This window comes from Anabrus simplex, chromosome 2 (assembly GCF_040414725.1).
Source record: "Anabrus simplex isolate iqAnaSimp1 chromosome 2, ASM4041472v1, whole genome shotgun sequence".
NCBI lineage: Eukaryota > Metazoa > Arthropoda > Insecta > Orthoptera > Tettigoniidae > Anabrus > Anabrus simplex.
Window position 1 is genome coordinate 637,005,523 of NC_090266.1, and position 22,333 is coordinate 637,027,855.

General features: G+C 38.9%; 1 protein-coding gene and 1 pseudogene across 7 annotated transcripts in view; one reads left to right on the forward strand and one right to left on the reverse strand.

Annotated features, from left to right (window-relative positions):
- Positions 1 to 22,333, forward strand: part of LOC136864298 (transformer-2 protein homolog beta) — a 290,867-nt gene that overhangs the window by 204,917 nt on the left and 63,617 nt on the right. For all 7 annotated transcript variants that reach the window (XM_067141099.2, XM_067141094.2, XM_067141097.2 and 4 more), the window contains one exon: positions 11,126 to 11,250. In XM_067141099.2, coding sequence (XP_066997200.2) covers positions 11,126 to 11,250 — 125 coding nt within the window. The remainder of the gene's footprint in view (positions 1 to 11,125; positions 11,251 to 22,333) is intronic.
- On the reverse strand, positions 14,399 to 20,904 carry LOC136864868 (piggyBac transposable element-derived protein 2-like; annotated as a pseudogene).

A 22,333-nucleotide genomic window follows, 5' to 3' on the forward strand; every position in this document is an offset into this window, starting at 1 on the left:
GTCCTCTATTTCAGGGTTGGAATAAGATGTTGAGTTAGATTTATAAGAAAGTGCTGGCGACGGGGATCGACTGGAGCGTTGAGAAGAAGGGTTATGGGGAGGGGGTAACTGGGTTTCTTTCGTGGAATTTTCAGTGAATGCTGTGTAGCTTCTTGTTGGGGCTTGAACAGGGGCCTGGCTACTCGATCCACCAGGCTTGTTCCAGGATCTTGGCTTTTTAGGCATTGTGGGATTTTTCTTGGAAGGAATGAGTAGGGTAGAGGTTGGGAGGAGTTCAGATGAGATACTGGAAGGTCAAACGCACTTGCGGACCGGAGTATATGAATTTCAACTTGTTGGAGGAGTCATGTCGGCTAGTTCTGTGCGTGGATTACGCTACAGGCAAGGCACGAACTCAGGATACCAAGCTGTTGTTACAAATGCTCTGGTGCCACCAGGTTGGCTCGTAGTTGCAGTAGTCTCCGTTGACTGTGCGAAGCTTGTGGCTGTTAGCGGCAAAGCTGTCCTCTTGGCAGTAGTCTCCTTTGACTGTGCGGAGCTAGCGGCTGTTTGGGGCGAAGCTGTCCTTGAAGTAAGTGGGCTGGAAGCCTGGGTTTGCAGTACTGGGCTTCGGGGCAAGCTCTCTCCGATGTGTACTCTTAGTGTGGCTGCGCGGCAAATGATGTCTATCGCTGAGTAGCCCCGTCTTTTATACTGTCGAGGCCTAAACGTTATATGACAACATGATTATTTCAAAGAGGATTTACTCGAAAATCCCTCGGTGGACATTCTTGAGATTTGACAACAAGAGACATTCTTGCCATTGGCTGCAGAATGGCGTATCTCCCAAGACGATAAGACTATTATTTAAAAAGTTTTGTAAATTTCTGAATCGAAAATTCTCGAATGCATGACTCGTGTATTCCAGATACATTCCAGTTCTCGCCACGAGGTAGGTTGACGAGTTGGGCGTGCTAGTCTACCTTGCTCCTGCATCTACATCACGCACAGCTGTTCCCTCGCTTGCTGCCTCGTCCTGGCAGATGTAAACTCAGCGAGTTTGAAGTTCTTGGCGCACGTGATAATTATACAATGTTGCTCTGATTAAATACGACATGTACCATGCGTTCCTGGCACAATATATCATCCCGAGGAAAATCTGAAACATCGCTTCTTGATAGGTACATAACTTAACAGTGTCAATATACTCTTTTTCTTCTTGTTGTTTCATAATATTTCCAGCAATTGTTAATGAAATCTTTCCTTTAGGTTCTTATTTATGAAAATAGATGTCTGTCACTGAACCCCCAGTGAATGTCTGAGACTTGGCCAGCTCTTTCTCGGAAATTTTCTTATATATCGCTTTCAAAGTGTACTTTGTGGATTCTCTGAAAGGGGGTGCTGGCAAAGAGTTGGATATTGTATTCATTATAAAATCTTCCTCCACCTTAGAGCCTGCCCAAAGACAAAGAATATAAAATTCAGTGAAGTTAGATCTACAGATTTAAGCAAACTAAAAAACAAATCTATTAAAATTAATTAAGCAAATAAATTAAAGCCTAGAAAAAACATTTTAAAAGTTTTAAGAACAACTGATGTGGGTAAAAAGTCAGGGTGATGATTATATTAACATATTTATTGAAAATCTGAAACTAATAAACTGGGGCTTTGTATTTGAATTTCAAACAGGAGAAAATGATATTGAAACTGTAACTGGAAACTGTTTAGATAAATTGGTTGAATTGTGGCATTTATGTTCACCACTGGTAAAAATTAGTTGTAATGGTAAACTTAAAAGCAAGAAGTTGAACTGATATAATGATGAATTGACTCAGTATAGAGAAAGAATGCGTCTGCTGTATAGAATTTATAAAAACTCTTGTCAAGGAGAAACCGAGCAGAATGGTGTGTATAAAGCTTATCTTAATTGTAAAAAAAATTATATAAAAGAAAACTTATCCATGCCAAAACTTTAGCTTGTGAAAAATATATTGAGAATGCACCCAACAAATGTAAGGCGGCATGGGATATTATAGTATGAGAAAACATCCCTACTCTTACTCAAGACACATTTCCCGATCCTGAAGAACTGAATAATTATTTCTTAAACTCTGTAAAAGAAATCCGAGATCAAATTAAGGCAGCAGGTAGAGCTGCGAGTGACTTTCTTCTCAATCAAACCCCCCTGCCGAATTGGGTTGAAATCACATCTGATGAAGTAATTAAAGTTAGCTTAAAATTATCAAACTATAAGAGTATGGATTTTTATTGGTTATCTAATTTCATCATCAAAAGAATAATACATTTGATTTCTGAACCTCTAGATTTTATTTTTAACAAGTGTTTTGAGTTTGGAGTTTTTCCCGATCTATTTAAAATTTCTAAAGTTATTTCAGTATTTAAATGTGGGGACAAAGAATTTCTTCAGAACTATCGTGCAGTCTCAATTGTTCCAATAATTTCTAAAATATTCAAGTTGCTTTTGTACAATCAACTTAGCAACTATTTTGAACTTACAATCTCCTATCTGTCAGTTAAGGTTTCGACAAGGTAAATGTACTACTGCTGTTCTTGAAATTGTTAATCAAATATTAACAGCTTTTGAAAACAAGCTGGTTATCTCCTTGGTGTTATATGATCTAAGTCAAGCTGTTGATTGTATTAATCATGAAATTTTACTTGCAAAGCTTGAAATGTATGGTGTTAAGTATCCCTCACTGAACATAATTAAGTCATACTTAAATAACAGATATCAGTTTGTCTCAATTAAAAATAGGTATTCCACTTTGAAAAAAGTTACAACTGGTGTGCAATAGGGCTATGTCCTCAGTCCATTTTTATTCATTCTGGCAGTCAATGATTTACCGCAAAATGTCAAATGTCATGCTCTTACATCGTACGCGGACGATACAACGTTAATTACAAAACACCAGAGCATCTCAGGTCTGCATCAGATATCACAGGAAGCTCTTTTGCAACTTCATTGCATTGATTTTCATCCAATAGGCTGTTGTGCAATCAGGATAAAATTCAATTTCTCAAACTAGGATTATCCAAAGATATTGAAAGTCAGTCAGTCAAACTTTTGGGTTTTCATATTGATGCCAAATTGAACTGGGAAACACACATTGATCATGTTTGTAAAAAAGAATATTACGAGTGGCCTATTTGTTATGGAAATTGAGGGATTTAGTTAGCAGTGACTACTTAAGGATGGCATATTTTGGTCTCTTCCAGTCACAAATTACTTATGGACTGTTGTTATGGGGTCATTCTTCTTATGTATACAATATTCTTCTAATACAGAAAAAGGTTGTCTGAACAATGTGTAGGGCTGGTGCAATTGACCATTGTCAACCTCTCTTCATTAAGCTTAAAATACTGACAATCATAAATTTGTATATATATATATATATATATATCTTCGACATATATGTTAAAAACAACATTAATGAATTCAGTACTAGGGAAAACATTCACCTTCATGATGCTCGGCAAAGCAGACATTGACATCCCAATTGACAGGCTGTCAAAAATTGCTCACTCACATAAAATCAGTTGTTTAAGATTATTTAATAAATTACCACATTCTGCACGGTCCACTCCTTTAAGTAATTTTAAAAGAGAAATGTATGATTGGTTAATAGAAAAGAATTCTTAGAAATGCATAATGTTAGTATTCAGTTTTATTAAAAGGTGTATGTTCATTTAGCCTTAGTAATACTAAGTACTAAATTATTATCAGTTTATGAAGCCTGTGTCATTGTATATGGTCAATGGCAAATAAAGATTCTTGAATTCCTACCAGACTTCAAAAAAATTAGTATGGTTCGGACTTGGAGTAAGTTCTTTATCCTATGAGTACAGGTGATGTCTCAAAATGAGGATAAAACCCCCTGAGAGCTTTTTGTCCCAAGTCCATTAGTTAATCAATGCTGATTACGAAGACACTCTTGATTTCCACCACCTTTTTATGGATCACTCTCCTGGCACCGATATCGTAAGACCCATCAGTTGAATATTTCCCAGCTGGTACTTTTCTGTGTAATGTGGCACTGCAGCCAAATATATGTGTTTCTCTTTGTCCTCAACTTTGGCTAGTTGAGTTAGATGCGACTCATGAGTGAGTCTGATAGCTCTGAAAATGTTTAGAAGGATAGTTCAGGAGAAGATCCTTGTTTTACGGCGTTCATGCAGCCAAAAACACACAAACAATGCCTCTCTTCAATATTTAGTGTTAAGATGTCTTAGTTGTAGACTATTTAATATTGAAATATTTTGTCTTTATTTTACACACGAGTTTAAAATGAATATTTAAATAATATCACAAGTATACTCAGGATTTTAAAATTGGACTTTGGTAGGACTTGCATTTCACTGTTAAGTTTGTAAAACTTACTTTCATTGTTAATTTTGTCACAATACTTCACTTGATATTGTATTCTAGCAGTTAGAAATACAGATTAAGAAAAGATCGCAATTCTCTAAATAATTTCTGTTAAAGAGGCTATCATATCTGTCGGATTAAGATGTGTTAAGTGCAAAAGTTGTCGGATAATCATAAGAAGGTATTATTGAAAACACCGTTCTAAGTTGTAAACAGCTGGCTGCTTTATTAGACATCTCCGTTGTCAATATTAAAAACTTTAACACTGTAATTCAGTCACTACAGTTGCATTGTTGGGAAGGATGCAGTTGGGGGGGAAATGAAAAAATTACAGGAGAAACAATGATTTGGGGAAGATTTTAGTTGACTGGCTTCAGTCCCAGAACTCAACAATACCCATAGGTGGACTTCTTGTTCAAGAGAAGACTTGCAAAATTACTCATAAATTGAACGTTCAATTTTCTGTGTATAATAGTTGGTTGGATCAGTTCAAACTAAGACGTGTATTAGTTTACTGCCAAATTTCTGCCAAGTCAGAATCTGTTGTTGAAAACATTATTGGCATTTATACTTTGATGTGGAAGACAAATTTTTTAACTTGCAAGAGTCTCTTCTCCTTTAGGAGGTTGGCATTCCTTATTTGCCAACTCGGATAGATTGTTGGACAATGTCACTGCTAAATAGCATCTGGGAAGGGCATCCCAGTCCAACTGGCGAGCCGAAATGACTTGATCGGTGCGAAATACTATGTGTGCATTCACACACACACAATGGCCTAATAACCCAGTCTGTTGTTGTTTTTTAATTTTTAGAGTTGTAGAATGTGTTATCTAAACTTGCATTTCAACCTCCATGTACAACAAGCAAGCTGCTCCTCATGGAGGTTTGCAAACATTTTTATCACTTGTGAATCATGTTACGGTTCCTGCAAGACACTGATATTGGGGAAGTGAAGCCTGTTGTTCTTCTGGATGCTGTGAATTACATTGCACAGCGTTGGAAGGAATCGCTGCCCTTATCCTTGCTCGACTCGGAATACCAAGCCGCTTGCCAGGCGATAGCGCATGCATTACCATTCATACACAGATGCCTGGCAGGTGGTCTAAAGAGAGGAAGCATTCTGCAACTAGTTCAAGCCTTTTGTCCATAGAGGTCGTGACATTAAGTATGCGGTTTGAAAGCTGAGAATCTTCACTCTCTCTCTCTCTCTCTCTCTCTCTCTCTCTCTGTGTTGGAATGAACATCGTAGATTGGCTCACGCCACAGGTAATCCGTCCCAAAGTAGGGTGATTCACCGCTTGGTAGTCAGCAGAAATTGCCGGCTATAGCAAACCTCGTATTACGAGGAATGAGTTTAAAACTGAGTGTATATTACAGGATAGGTTTATTTACTAGCAGTGAAAGTGATAGCAGGGCGTCAAAAGGTTTGACTGAAAGTGAGGACAAGTTTGAATGTGACAGTGATGAAGTCCTGCCTGCCTCCAAAAAGACATAGAAGGTGAAGGAAGACAGCTGGAATTGGCGTAAACAAAGTGGCAAACCGTACAGTATAGTTTTACAGGAAATTTTGAAATAAATCCCACCATAAACCGGAACCTCTCTCCTGACCCGTCCCCTCTAGACATCTTGCAACACATGGTTTACAACTCTTTATGGGATGGAATAGCTACTGAAACAAACCATTTTTGCCAATCAGTTTATCTCAAAAACTCCCACCTCAACCAGTATGAGCTGATGGTTTCCCATGGCATCAAATGAAATCAAGGGTACTTTGTTTTATGCATTTTCATGGCTCAAGTAATAAAACCCACTTTATAGTCTTATTGGTCCATCCGAAAGTCATGCCTCTCAAAAGATTCGGAAGTCTTTGTAAATTTCTACATTTCATAAACAATGAAACCCACATGGAAAATGACAGGCTTAGAAAAATTGGACCCATTTTAAACTATTTGCAAAAAAAGTCAGATGTGTTTACTATCCAAAGCAGGATAAAGCAGTAGATGGAGGTCTTTTAAAATGTAGGTACTCCATCCAATTCAGTCCACAGAAAAGGGCCTGATTTTGGCATTAAAATGTATAAAATTTGTGAGTCTGACATTTGATACTGCTTGGGATTTTCTATTTATACAGGGAAAAAATCAGCCTAAGCAGAAGCGACTGTAATGTTATCAATTGAGGCTGTAGTTGTGCAACTTACGGAACCATATCTTGAGAGGCACACAGTTTATGTTGATAACTGGTATACTTCACTCTCCCTGTTTTTAAATTAGTCTCTTAAAAAAGATGCAGTAGGAACAACAGTGCATGTCAATAGGAAAAATATGCCACCAAGAGTTCAGGTTAGGGAAAATTGGAGAAGGGGCACCATGGTAGTGTATTGTCAGGCTCCGTGGCTAAATGGTTAGCATGTTGGCCTTTGGTCACAGGGGTCCCGGGTTAGATTCCCGGCAGGGTCGGGAATTTTAACCATTATTGATTAATATCGCTGGCATGGGGGCTTGGGTGTGTCTTTATCATCATTTCATCCTCATCATGATGCACAGGTCGCCTACGGGCGTTAAACCAAAAGACCTGCACCTGGCGAGCCGAACATGTCCTCGGACACTCTCGGTTACTTTGTCGTTTTTCTTCCCAGACTCCAACAAGCTTGATTCTGCTTCCCAGTTTCGTCAGGAGGCTGGGCATCAACATTTATTGAAGGGCCATTTTGACAGATATTCAGACTTATTTTAGGAATTTTGGGTTAAGACGAAAGCTGGTTAACGACAGGAAAAGGGAATAAACAAAAGAATAAATTTGAATATGTTCATAACAGTCAGGAGCACAGAAGAGAGGAGATAATGACTTAAGACTGTTCAAGGACGTCAAATTTCATAGAGAAAAGTTTCCCAGGGATTTATGTAGCTAGTACCTAAACATTCTGTCTACTTCAAAATCAGATTTTGTACAGAACCATTTTCTGTGGATTATGCATACAGTACCTAAAATCCTGGCTACTTCCAAAATCACATTGAGCTGATTATTTAACTCAAAAGCTAGTTGGTGTGTGTCAAAAAAAACCTTATCTGTCCTGTACAACAGTAGAAAATTGTGTTGGTCTGACTCATTTCAAAATTCAGTAAAACTGCTTCCCATCAGTAACATCTGTATTTCACTTCTCAGTATAAGTTTTTAAATGAACATGAGGAAACACTTATTCACTCTGCTCAATTTGTCCCTTGTAGGCAGGTTGTGATTTCCATATCTGTTTATATATGAAAATGTAGGCATTTGGCTTAAGGAATTGGATGAAAACTGAAAAAAAAGTGGGACATAATGATCACCTGTAGCACAACATCCCAGCCGGTACTTGATCTGCAAGTACTGGAGAGCCATCTGTATAGCATGATGACATCCTCAGCCGTATTGCTTGGTTTCCACGAGTCTTCTGCGTCTTAAATCAGACAATTACTCAGTTGATTTCACGAGTCTGAGTGAAACCTGTTCCAGCCCTCAGTCCAGAGTTGAAATTCCTAGACTGGCCAGGAATCAAATCCTGCGCCCCGGGGTAGGACACAGGCATGCTATACACATATACTGTGAGGTTGGCACTTTTTCAGCGCAGCGTGAGCATATTTATATCAGGTATTTCCAGCTCTGTGATCAGTAGGGCATGGATTTTGTCTATTTGCCTGTTTTATTCCTTTGATCTGAAAGGTAGGCTTTTAAGTTATAAACCCGTTTCATGCTACGAGGAGTTTAAACCTGAAATTTTATAGTGCCTATAAATGCCTATTTGATACATTGATGCCTAAAACTGCCCTTTTTAGATAATTTGTCCTCTTTTTGCCATACTCTTTTAGTACTATTGTTTAGTACTGTAGTTTTAATGCAAACGATTCGTGTGCACTTCCTGCAAACAGGTATGGATTTTGAGACATTTCACCAGGAAAGAATAAACTTGCTTTGACATGATAAACTGGTAAGATAAGGCCATTGTGAACTGAACGTAGACATATTATGGAATTCCTGCGTAAGAGGAACAAAAGGGAATTTAAGTGAATCACCACATCTGGGTATATAAAAGGGCTTTTTGCGTACACATCAGGCCATTTCATATTTATTTGTAATTCTGTGCACGTCTGCTGCAGCAAACTGGAGGTGAAAGTGCCAATTGAGTTAAGTTGTAGAAATGTGCTAATAATTCATCCTTTTCCACAAATGGAAGAATAATTTTCTGCCAGGCTTGTGTGAAAGAAGCAAGTTTAACACTTAATTTTGGTATCTTGTTATTAATATGTCATTCTATTTTACTCTTAATAAATGTGTTGAAATCAAACGTTACATTACCACAGTTATTAGGGCAGATTACTCAGTTAAGTGAATTGTTATGACGAGCCCACCGTTTTAGATCATATATAGAAAAAGATATCGCCTGGAACAAAACAAATAGACGTTCATATATCAGAAAATCACTGGGAAGAAATCGGGACACCAGCCTTTTTTCCTGATCCTGAGACACGTGGCATAGGCCGTGATGAATTCTCTTCTGAATTGTGTCTCGCAATGATAGCCACTAATATTTCATGGAGAAAAGTAGACAATCCTATTTTCAGGAGATTTCTTGAAAAAAATTACCAAAAGGGACATTCACTACGAATCGATGCTTAGAAGGAATTACAAGGGGTGTACTATATTGTTTTACATTTTATTTTTTGTACGTCCAGGTATGGTTAAAATTTCACTTTTGAAGGTGGCGACGTGTAACTAGTGTCTTGTTCCACTGTTTCGTAGCAGCATACGCACAGGGGCCAACGAATGCACTCGTCATAGCCATTTCATAACAACACTGTCAGCGTAGGAGCAGATAACATGGAAAACAACAGTCAGGGACAGTGCTATACAACTTGATTCCTATGGAAAGAAGGCGTGACCGCTGCAGAAATTCATTGGAGCTTGGTGGCATTCTGTGGAGAACATGCGCCATCACTGAAAACAGTTTACAACTGGGTGGAAGGTTGGAAAACAGGGCACACATCGGTGGACAAGGGAACCAGTTCTGGAAGGAAGTTGGCTGGATCTTGATAATGGCGTTATAAAAGTTCTCTGCACATGTCCACACGCCTCTGTTTTTCGTCTGCAGACAAGAGTCTAGGCATCCACATGGATGACACCTTTCCCAACTGTAAGTGGCCGTGCAAGATCCGCTGCAGGATGTTTCGGCTAATTCCCGTGGCTGCCTCCATTTCCGTAAATGTGATACATTTGTTTCCTTGGATGGCCTGTTTGACCCTGGCAATGTTGGCTGGTGTTGCCACAGTCACATTCCACCCAGTTGTAAACTGTTTTCTGTGACTCCGCAGACTGCCACCAAGCGCTGATGAATTTCTTCAGTGGTCACGTCTTCTTTCCATAGGAAGCAAGTCATATAGCGCTGTCCCTGATGGTTGCTTTCCATGTTGTCTGCTCTTACGCTGTCAGTGTTATGAAATGGCTATGACGAGTGCATTCGTAGGCCCCTGTGCGTGTGCAGCTATAAAACGGTGAAACAAGACACTAGTTACATGTCACCACCTTCAAAAGTAAAATATGAACCACACCCGGACGTACAAAAAATAAAGTGTAAAACAATATACAGAAGAACCTCCTCGTTTATCCGGATTAAGTGGGACTGGAACTGTTCCGGATTATTGAAAATCGGAATAATCCGGAGAACTAAATAAACAAATACAGTACATGTTTATAATCTATTAACATAAGTTGTACAGTAATACCTTTTTTCAATTGTACACCAAAATATAAGAACACTTTTCCCATATTTACGACGCTTGCTTTATGCACTAAAATAATGTGCGAGTTTTTTCTGTTTTAAATTTATATAGAGTTTGTACGCAGCACGCTCACGAAGTCGTTTTACTAACGTCAGTTCTGCTGGTGTGGTGTCAGTCTGGGATTCTAAATAAGCCATCAGTTTATCCAGCAGCAAGGTTGCCTCTCGATGAGTCATTGTTTCTTCTCATGGAACGCCAGTTTCATTTTCAAATTCACCATCACTCTCGTCATTACCTGCCAGGGAACAAAAGGCAATCATTTCTTCATCTGTCATTATGCCGTAGCCTGAATTATATTCATTTTTCAACCAGTCATTTACATAGTTCACAACTACGTCCGAGCATCCGGGAATGCGTACAAATGTGTCAAGGAACTCAGAAGAGTCCACGGTTTCCCATTCTCAATTCCAGGTGAATGCCGGTACGGTACGTCTGATAGACCGTGGCCGAATTACTTCCAATTCCTGTCCTTAAATATCCTTTGCGTAAAAGATATTCAAGAGTCAACCCCGTAAAAGAAATACTGTACAAGTAAAAAGAAATTTCAGTCTGGATAAACCGGAGATCCAGATTAATGAGGGCCGGATAAATGAGGTTCTTGTGTAGTACGCCCTTCGTATTTGCTATCATCCTGCGAAAACGTATGTTGTGTGGAGGGTTTCTTGGATGGTGTACTGTATGTATACTGAGAATTAAAATAGAGGTGTTACAGTAATCTATTTTGTCTCATTCGGGGCCAGTTCCTTCAATTTTTGTACATTTTATGTAAATAATTTAATTTTTAGTGGCTTTTAAAGTGCCTTTTTAAGTGCCTATGTCTCTTAAGTTTCAGTGCCTTTTTCCTCCCTCTTTTAAGCATTTTTAATGCCTATAAATCCATGCCCTGGTGATCAGTAATCAAAACGCAACTTACTGTAGTTTAATTCTCTAACAATTAATTCTTTTTCAGTGACTACTACAGCAGTGGAGGTGGAAATGGGGGATACCGTAGTGGAGGCTACCGAGGACGTTCTCCTTCCCCGTACTATAGGCGTCGTCGATACGAAAGGTCACGCTCTCGATCCTATTCCCCACGTAAGTCAATTATATCTGTTTCCATTTGTATAGGAAAACGACATAGGTACGATAGAAGGTTTATTTTAAATTCATTAAACATTTATGTGAATACCACCCAGTATGACAAAAGAACTCTACATCATGCAATTCAGCTTTTTTTCATTTTGCTGTATAAAAATACATCTTAGTGCCTCTTTTCTCCTTTCTCCAGTGTGTTGCTGACTTAATATTGTGTGAAATATCTTGGGATCTTATTTTACTGCCTGATTTTGTTAAGACAGCCATATGTTCAGTCCTTAAAAGTTTTATACAGTATTTTGTAAAGGAAAGTTATTTATTGGCTATAGTTCTACTGAAATCTCAGTCAAGTGATGAAATCTTCAGACTAATGTGCTTGTGTTGGGTTTGTATTCCTAACCCTAACTACAGTTTATGTGGGTATTCTGAGTTGTCAAATAATGTTACATTGAAATTTTGTGTTTGTTTTCTTGGAAATCTGGATTCTATCATTGTGATCTGTCTTTACTAAGTGATGAAAGCAAATCTCACTAAGTAAGAATTCATTATGGTAAGTCATGTTCAGCCATGTTGATTAATCATAGATAAATTATTATTTTACAGCCAATTCGTACTATTAAATACATTGTTGATTTAAGCAGGCATGTTTCACCTAGTTTAAAGGCTTCTTCAGTGCATATTTCATTCATATATAAAATTTTCCATTTCTGGTTTAAATTAATTATCTTTTTTATTATAATTTGGATCCACCTTATTCAATACATAAAAACTGTTGTTTAGATGAAATTACAACATATATTTCAATCAGAACTAGTTTCGGCGCCCTTTTTGCGTCATCATCAGCTGATATAAGTTTTTGGAAAAATTGGCAATCACATAAGTTTATCTATGTCAAATTGAACACAATTTAAAACCATATTAACAACCTAAAACTGTGTTACAATTAAACTGTTTCAAAGTCCATATTTTCTACAAGTACAAGACTTGCGAGTCTTAAACCTTAAATTGATGAAAACATATGTAAACCGGTTTGCTCACTAATAAACTAACATGGATTTAAAAGAACAACTTAAAAATAAAATAGTCTTGAAGAAACATTAGCCTAATTTAACACACTTGTTAAAACGTGACTTAGAATCGTATTAAAATAATTCAATAAAATCTTCAGAGTCGCTTTAATGGAGCAATCCTAGTGAGGTGGAAACGAACAATCGGTCCTTTAAGATGTTAACAAGTACAACGTTCCCAGTTCAATGCGGACCTAAAATAATAGGAATCTAATAAACTGTCACTTAACTGAAGAGGCAAAATATAAAATTACGTCTTATAATGTAAACGTTGTTACGTGACTTACTTCGTTTCCACCTCATTAGGATTGCTCCATTAAAGCGACTCTGAAGATTTTATTGAATTATTTTAATACGATTCTACGTCACGTTTTACGAAGTGTGTTAAATTAAGCTAATGTTTCTTCAAGACTATTTTATTTTTAAGTTGTTGTTCTTTTAAATCCACGTTAGTTTATTAGTGAGCAAACCGGTTTACATATGTTTTCATCAATTTAAGGTTTAAGACTCGCAAGTCTCGGACTTGTAGAAAATACGGACTTTGAAACAGTTTAATTGTAACACAGTTTTAGGTTGTTAATATGGTTTTAAATTGTGTTCAATTTGACGTAGATAAACTTATGTGATTGCCAATTTTTCCAAGAACCTATATCAGCTGATGACGCAAAAAGGGCGTCGAAACTAGTTCTGATTGAAATATATGTTGTAATTTCATCTAAACAACAGTTTTTATGTATTGAATAAGGTGGATCCAAATTATAATAAAAGTTGTAATCTTGGTTCAATAAGGACAAACAATGAAGTTTATTAATTTAACTGAATTTTTATAATTTATAAGTTTAGATTGTTTTGGGGATGTTAGGCTATGTAGATACTTTAGCCCATTCTTTGTCTATTTTAAAACAAATTAAAAATATTTTCTATGTTTTCTTCACTTAAATACAGGTATTGTAATACACAACACTCTTTGAAATTTTGCAAATGTCATTTGCATAATTTTTGCATGTTGCTTATAAGGAACAGTGAGTCTTTATGGTAACATGTCATAGTAATAGAGTTACAAAAAGTACTGATATATTTGACATGAAAGATAAGTAAAGACATTTATAAAGAGATAACCATTATTTCAGTGAAGGTGGAATACTAATTCTTGTTAATATAACATGTTCAGTGTAGCCTGCGTGGCTCACCGCTGGGTACCATGGTTCAAACCCCGGTCACTCCATGTGCGATTTGTGCTGGACAAAGCTGAGGCGGGGTAGGTTTTCCTCCGGGTACTTTTCCCTGTCATCTTTCATTCCAGCAACCCTCTCCAATATAATTTCATTTCATCTGTCATTCATTAATCATTGCCCCAGAGGAGTGCAACATTCTTCGGCAGCCGGCACAGTTCCTATCCTCGCCGCTAGATGGGGGCCCGGTCGAGTGACTGGAAACAGGCTGTGGATTTTCATTATAACATGTTCACTTTTCATTAAATTTGTGAAAACGCTTCATACTTGGAGTAAGGCACTAATTTACATTACACTTTGTCATTTCATCTGAATAGTTGACTTCTTTCTTGTCAACCATATCTGGTGTATGGTTGATACCATCAAATATGCACGTCGGGAATTTGCATTACAGATACAACTCTCTTAGCTGGAGGAAATGATACCAGTGTTTAAGCACTTGGTGGTAGTCCTCTCTTCAGTGGATGTTATCTCCCTGCCATTGTTAGACCTGCTGCAATGTTAGCCTGGAACTGCAACAATGACATCTTTGGAATTTCCCCACGCTGAAGCAGTTAGCTTCTGTACAATAGCCATCCGTTGACTCCTGATACAGCCAAGCACCAATACACAATACGGATGTACAGTTTCCGTGATCTCAGGTTGACTCTGTACAATTCAGTTAACGTTTTAGCCTCCTATGTGCTTGTTGTATTTGTTGTATTTTGAAACAATGTTAGATCTTGGTAAGCCTCCGTGTCTCAGGCGGCGTTCCTGGCTCGATCGAATGAGGCTGGAAACAGGCTGTGGATTTTCATTTTTATCACATCTTGGTGTATCAATGAAATTCTTGTCAGCTGCAGAATATCTTCAACAGGTTCCCATGGGCTCAACACTGGCATAAATTGAGATAAAATTAATGTTTTTCCTATCAAACCAGTGGGCTAGTGCTATATCAGTGGTTGACTCTACGTGACAATCATAAGAGCCTCACCCAGATTTATTCAGCTCAGCTTCTGATTTCAGAGCACATTTTCTCATTCTGTCTGCCCTGGTCATGCCACAAAATGAAATTTCCCTTTCTTTGAGAGCATTTGTTAGTGTTATTGATGAAAAGCGAACACTTTGAATAGCTCTCTCTGGTAAGGTGTCTGTCAATGTCAAACAATGTCCCCAGTTTCGCTGCGGGTGTTGTAACCAACATGAATTTCAAAGTCGTGCATCATACGTGAAGCACCAGCCCTAGTAGAACACTTGTATACCCACTTAGAGGTTTCTTTGGTGCATACTTTTTCAAGTTGCTCCAACCTTTGCATGGTATTATCTGTTCATCAACTGCTTGATATTCCTCTGGAATAATCGACTGCAATGTCGACAGCAATGCAGGCAAAAGAGGGCGAATCTTGAAGAGTTTGTCACGACTCTCATTGGTTACAAGCATTTCCTGATTGTTGCCGAAAAAACTTAACTGGAAGAATCTATTTCTGCTTATCACGTCAGCGACTACTAGATGTCTACATTCATTTGAACTCTACACAAGTACACAAGTAGAAGGTGTCTTTACTATGCCCATTTGGAGCAAAATACCAGTAAACTGCTCCATTTCATTTTTGTTTGTCTGCAGAGATATTTCTACTTTCTGCAAAGCATATATATTAGACTGTTCAGCAATGAGTTTAAAATATATATTATCATTTAACAATGCTTTATAATATTGTAGAGGTGTCATTTCCTCTTCTGGTGGAGGGGGAGTTGATCCTAGCCACTCTGTTAGGAGGCACAAAATCTGTTTTCCTAAAGTTAAAATTAGAAAGTTTATACTGCCTTTTCACGTGCTGCTGTTGCTCCTGCATATGGGTTGGACCATTGGAGACACTGCTCCTTACGTCAGACTCTGGTGGATTATCTGCATCATTATTTCTACATACCTCCACCTGAAATCCAAGTAGACACAGTAATGTTAGAAAAGTCTGCTCATCAATCTCTATTTTAACAACTTTCTTCTGAGTTAACAGTAAGTTTTCTTCAATCCTCTGTACCGACCCAGGTTATATAGGCAGCATGTAATAAATAAGGTTAGCACCGGCTCAGTCGTGGCAGAGCGGAAGGAGCAGGCATGGGGCGCTTCTCTCATAGGGTCCACCTCCCTCATATGACTATTATTACTATTATTCCGACGATTTACAAGCAACGTGGCCTGTAAACCCTAAAGAGTGAAGGTACCAGGTGTTCAAAAGTAAGCAGTAGTAATGACATGAGTGTACACTATGTAGAGACCATACCCTAACAATTCTTGTTGCTCCACTTGCTGCTTCCAGAAGTTCTTCACCTACACATCCTTCTCTGCCAAGGTAACTAAATTTGTCACTGTTGCTAATACTCGGATTGAGTATTCTGGTTTATTTCTATAGATGCAGCATGTCTTCATCTCCAGTATCTGATATATCACCATCAGAAATATCAAATGTATCTTCTGAATTCATTGTCAGGCATGTTCAGTGGAAATTGTAGTTCAGTATCAGGAAGGCCGCGTGCACACCGAGCGCACTTCGCATAGTGTGTCACGTGTTACTCAACGCTACGCGTAACGCTAAGCATAACCAGTGCTTCATCTGAAGCTAGGTGGTCACACCATCCGCGCTCTGCTACGCAGTACTCCTATCTTAAAGCTAAGCGAAGCGCCAGATAATGAGCAGTGTTGGTTAATTGCTTAGCTGTTTCTGAAGCTATGGAAGAAAAAGTTATTCATGCAGTGTTTCAAAGAGAAAAAATATGGAACCCATGACACGAAAACGATAAAAATGTAACCGTTTTGCATAATAAGTGGACTGAGGAATCTTCAACAGTTTTATCACATTCTTAAAGTAAACATATGTAGTAATATTACCTCTATTGTCACACTTTCCTGGGCTTAACATTAGAACAGGATGAAATTGCATATGGCTTTTAGTGCCGGAAGTGTCAGAGGACAAGTTCGGCTTGCCATGTGCAAGTCTTTTGAATTGACGCTCATCGTACATGCATCGTGATGGGGATGAAATAATTATAATAAAATTTATTGTGCACAATCTGCAAAATTTACCTATAGATCAAGTAAATTACTTTTCACTCGGTGAGAACTTTGTTCCGAGTATGAAATAATTATGAAGAGGACACATACACCCAGCCCCGATGCCAGCAGAATTTACCAATTATGGTTAAAATTCCTGACTCTGCCGGGAATCGAACCTGGGACCTCTGTGAACAAAGGCCAGTATCCTAACCATTCATCCACGGGGCTGGACGCTTTGTGACAGAGTGCATAGAATCTTCCAGACTCTGTCGTATCGGTTTATAATTTTGTCAATGGAGGGTGGTAACATTAAGAATTATATCACTCTGCAGGCTGGGAATAAGTAAATATTTCTATTTATGAATTATTGTATTTGTCACACATTTACTCCACTTTTGTTACGGTGATAAAACCGGGCGAGTTGGCCGTGCGGTTAGGGGCGTGCAGCTGTGAGCTTGCATCCGGGAGATAGTGGATTCGAACCCCACTGTCGGCAGCCCTGAAGATGGTTTTCTGTGGTTTCCCATTTTCAACCAGGCAAATGCTGGGGCTGTACTTTAATTAAGGCCACGGCTGCTTCCTTCCCATTCCTAGGCCTTTCCTATCCCACCGTCGCCATAAGACCTATCTGTGTCGGTGCGACGTAAAGCAAAATAGCAACAACTGTGATAAATTGTAGGCCTATATGCAAGGTGTCATTATTCTGCCAAGGAACCGATCCAGTGCCATTAAAGAAATCGCAGAAAGTATCTTGGATGTTTTCAGCTCTTGCTAAGAAACTGCACTGTATTGGTGTGTTTGTAATTAATTACCAAGCTGAGTAATCAGGTTCTCATCATTTCCCATCTGGAAAGGTTTGCAGACTAAAATGAAGTTATGAACGAGGATTATAGCTTTCACACTATTGCTTGCATTGAAAACATCAGTTTCTATTGCTTTTAGTAAAACTCGCCACTTACTGCACATAATACAAAATGCACATTACACTTCTTCTTGCCCTTGAAATTAAATAATTATAAATACGTTCCCAGTTGTCTAAAATTATTTTAGGATATGGCCTCATCAAGTACTGCAAAAGTGGGTATGCTTCATCAACAATCATGACAAAAGGAGTGATATCCTGAATTTGTGCAAGTTCTCGTGCTGGCGGAAATAATTTGTCTAACGAGGTAATTCTAAAATTTCCTCCATCACTTTGATATCCATTTGCCCCTATATCAACAGCCAGAAGCTTGCAATCTGCATCAACAAGAGCTTGTAAAGGGCCCCATACACGCGCAGGCTTAATCGGAGGCAAGTCTGCGCAAACCAGTCTCTTCAGGCATGTCTCTGTGTGTATGGCCGATAAGTCTGCCAAAAAAAGTCTGCAGGCAAGTCTCTGACATTCTGGCGCTGCTTGAATTCAGCCGGAGACTTTGCGACGAAAGCGCTATATCAGAGTTGCGGCAGAAGATGTAAATGGGGTAACCTACAAATATGGAAACTGAAATTTTTTTGCGTGCCTTCTTCGTGCAGAGCGCTATATTGTGTCCAAATAACAACTCATCTTCCATACCGACTAATTAATTTCAATCCGTATACATTTTTCAACCATGCGAATCTCAAACAGAAAATAGCCGAGCGTGTCGTATTCAACTTCCTTGGTAAATAATAATTTAGTCTGAGCGTGTATGGGCAACTGCATACTTCCGACTTAACCTCCCGGAGGCAAGTCTGTGCAGGTAAGTATTCCAGAAGTCTGCGTGTGTATGGGGCCCTTAACATTGTTGAAAAATACTATTTATAATTATAATATAAGGAGCGTGATTTAGCCGGACATTTAATTTCCATGTGTTTGCTGCCCAGTGCTCCTAGATAATTGGGAAAATTAAATTTCTCCCAGTACACCTCTGCTACTTGTCACCACATTTCAGTTGCAGGGTTTGGAAGGTCAAAGATACTTTTCGTCATTCTTAAGTAATCCTAAAATTTATCGCAGTAAAGTCTTGCATCTCTGTACAAACTATAGAATTCTCCGAAAGTAATTTGTTCTTCATTAAATTCTTGAACCCACTTTTGATTCTTCTTTCTAATTTTCAATGTTTAGTAACTGTTAGCCATCAATAAACTGTTTCCAGTGAACTTGGATAAGGCATTAGTTTGTGACCATTATAAAACGCCTCGCGTTAAACTAAGCTGAGTGCACGGCGTAGAGGTTTCGGTGTGAACAGGAAGCATGCCTTGCGCTATGCAAAGCACTTCACACTAAAGGTGACATACTATGCGAAGTGCGCTCGGTCTGCACACGGCCTCGCATTTGATCAACAACCCACCATAATGAAAACTTGCATTTCAGGATCAAGAGATTTTTTTTTTTTCTCCAGCTGCAAAGTAATGTTTTGTAACCTTGAACATTGTATTCACATAGAGAAATTTTGCATAACAGAACTTCCTCTTAATATCACAGATTCTTATAAGCAATAAGCAGTACTTTGGACTTTAGTAAAAAATTAATTCAGATGATAAATTAACAAGCCGGGCATAAAATAAACCCTACAAATAGAAGCGCAAAAAACACAATATTTTAGACCATTTATTTCAGCCAACCTAGTACGTGACAATCCTAGCTTACAGTAGTCTCTTCCCGTATCCTGCTTATAAGCACGCTTTGGCAGCGACAATAATAACTACTGGCTTACCGGGCGAGTTGGCCGTGCGTGTAGAGGCGCGCGGCTGTGAGCTTGCATCCGGGAGATAGTAGGTTCGAATCCCACTATCGGCAGCCCTGAAAATGGTTTTCCGTGGTTTCCCATTTTCACACCAGGCAAATGCTGGGGCTGTACCTTAATTAAGGCCACGGCCGCTTCCTTCCAACTCCTAGGCCTTTTCTATACCATCGTCGCCATAAGACCTATCTGTGTCGGTGCGACGTAAAGCCCCTAGCAAAAAAAAAAAAACTACTGGCTTGTTGCTTAAAAGGGACTCTTGTATAGAGAGAGAGATATATATTTTAAGAAATCATGTGTCCTACAAGCAACGCTGATAAAGAAAGTGTTACAAGTGTCCACATTCAGCTACACTGTGGCAGCCTTTGTCAAGATGAAATGACACAGGCTGGTGTGCGCTTGTACTTCTAAAGTATCTGAAAGCTAGGTGATGGCAGTGCCACCATAAAATGTGGTAGCCAGGACAGTCGTTTCCTCAAATTTCTCTTATGAAATAAGGAAAAGAGAGCGTGCTCTGCCACCACAGATATTTCAGGTTGAATGAAAATATGATACATATGCTCCTTCAGCCTGGTGTGAATGCTGCATTTGGTCACATAGGTATAAATCTTTCTGCACGAACAGGAAAGAGGGTCCCGAGTGCTCTTAGCTGAACGTAACTGCTAGAATAATTTCTTTGTACTTGTGAAGGCGATTTTGATGTTACAGTGCTCTAAAACCATGCCAATCCTGTTCATAACCACTGGGATGTAAGGAAGAAATGACTTTCTCTCACCTAAATCATCTTGTGTCTCCTCAGATCATGGAGGAGACTCAACAGCCTTCTTGACCTCTGTTTTGCTGCATCTGTTAGCATGTAAAGTGAGAAGAGATACTACACTTCACTAAGGAACATATCTGGCTGACAATCTCTTGGCTTGCTTCCTCATCACCACCAGTTTCTGTTTAGGGTAATGGTTGGTGTTTTCATTGAGATAAGTCAGTATGTATAGGCTTCCTATACACTGTATGGGCAAGATGGTGGCCTTTCCTCTTGACAAGCACATCCGGGAATGGGAGTTTACTCTCTCTCCATTTTGAACTGGATTTTTGTGTGGATGCTGTTGAGTTTCAAAGAAAACTTGTTATCGACATATTGCTACCATCCGGTGGGCTTAAATGTATCGCTGCCTCCAGTGCAGACGTCTGAAATTTTTCCATATAAAAATTGGCAACAATCAGACTTGTGGCGATCTCTTGCTACCCCATCGTTTTGTTCAAAATATCCCACTGGAAGTATGAACCCATGAGCAGTGTTTGAAGAAAGCAGTGATGTCAGAAGGAAAAATTTCATCTAGATGTGAAATTGTAGCTTTAAGCAGCATATTGGTAAAGCGGTACACAACATCGAAACTGACCATCACTCCAGTGCTTCCAGCAAATTGAGATTCCATTTGCCCAATGTGTCCCTGAAGTACTGGAGCTAGGTACCTAGGCAGATCATACATAGAAGAGCCGATTGTACCGACAATGGGGTGTAAGGGAATGTCAGCTATATGAACTCGCAGAAACTGTCGAGGCGTGGTGGTAGTGCCCCCGATTGTGTAAATCTTAGGACTGTGGCTTTCCCAAGGACACATGCTCTCTTTCCTAGATCATCAGGTGAAATTTGAGGAAACCACTGTTCTGGCTATCACGTATTTGTATCATTCTCACCTCTGTCGAGAAGCTGTGGAGATAATGAAGGATAACTGTTACAGCAGGAAGAAGAGAGCCTACAGATTAGCAGAGTTTGGAGACAATTACTCACTGACAGATGACAAGTTTGAACTCACTGGGACACACTGTGCAGGCCTTAGTAACAATACAAGAGTGAAGAAAGTTGATGGTGATGCCACCCCTTAGCTTTCAGATACTTTAAAAGTACGGGAACACGCAAGGGCTACTGCAGTATAACTGAAATATCGACACTTAAAATGTTTTCACGGCCTAACGTCTCAGTACAAGCTTGTTGATTGACGTTGGCTGTGAAGGCCTGCACTGATGTGTAGGTTGTTAATTAATAGAACTATATGCTGAGGAAGCTTTTAAACAATGTAAAGTATGTCTACTTGAATAAATAAGTATTCAATAATAGCAATTGGCTGTAACAGAGTAAATAATCTAGTATATTCAAGACCGAACATTATCTACAAATAATTCATAATACATCCATGTTACAAAGCCAAATAAGTTTAATGGTTTTGATCTTGCTTGTTGTTCTTTTAGATGAGATTGTTACTATTATTTCTTTGCCATGAGGTTTCTCTTACTGAGCTCGATAGCTGCAGTCGCTTAAGTGCGGCCCGTATCCAGTATTCGGGAGATAGTAGGTTCGAACCCCACTGTCGGCAGCCCTGAAAATGGTTTTCCGTGGTTTCCCATTTTCACACCGGGCAAATGCTGGGGCTGTACCTTAATTAAGGCCACGGCCACTTCCAACTCCTAGCCCTTTCCCGTCCCATCGTCGCCATAAGACCTATCTGTGTCGGTGCGACGTAAAGCAACTAGCAAAAAAAAAGTTTCTCTTAATGGACTGTAGAAGGATAGTGATTACTTCTGGGGTCTGTTACTATTAGAATACTTTGTTGAACATTTGGAAAGATAACTCTTTTCAACCATGATTTGAAGTTTTCTAAAAATAGATCTCTATTTTCCAGTGGTAGATTATATTATAATGATCTGAAAAAGAAAGCTGTGAACTGCTCAGATTCGCAGCAGAGTAAATAATATGTTCAAGACCGAGCAAGTGGCTATGTAGTTAAGGTCTCGTAGCTATCAGCTTGCATTTGGAAGGTAGTGTTTCGAACCCTGCTGTTGGCAGCCCTGAAGATAGTTTTCTGTGGTTTCTGATTTTCATACCAAGCAAATGCTGGGGCTGTAGCTTAATTAAGGCCACGGTTGCATCTTTTCCAGTGCTAGCCCTTTTCCACTCCACCGTTGCCGTAAGAACTATCTGTGTCTCTGCGACGTACAGCAAATTTGTAAAAAACACATTTATATTCACGATTTATTTTGTGAGTTTTTCAG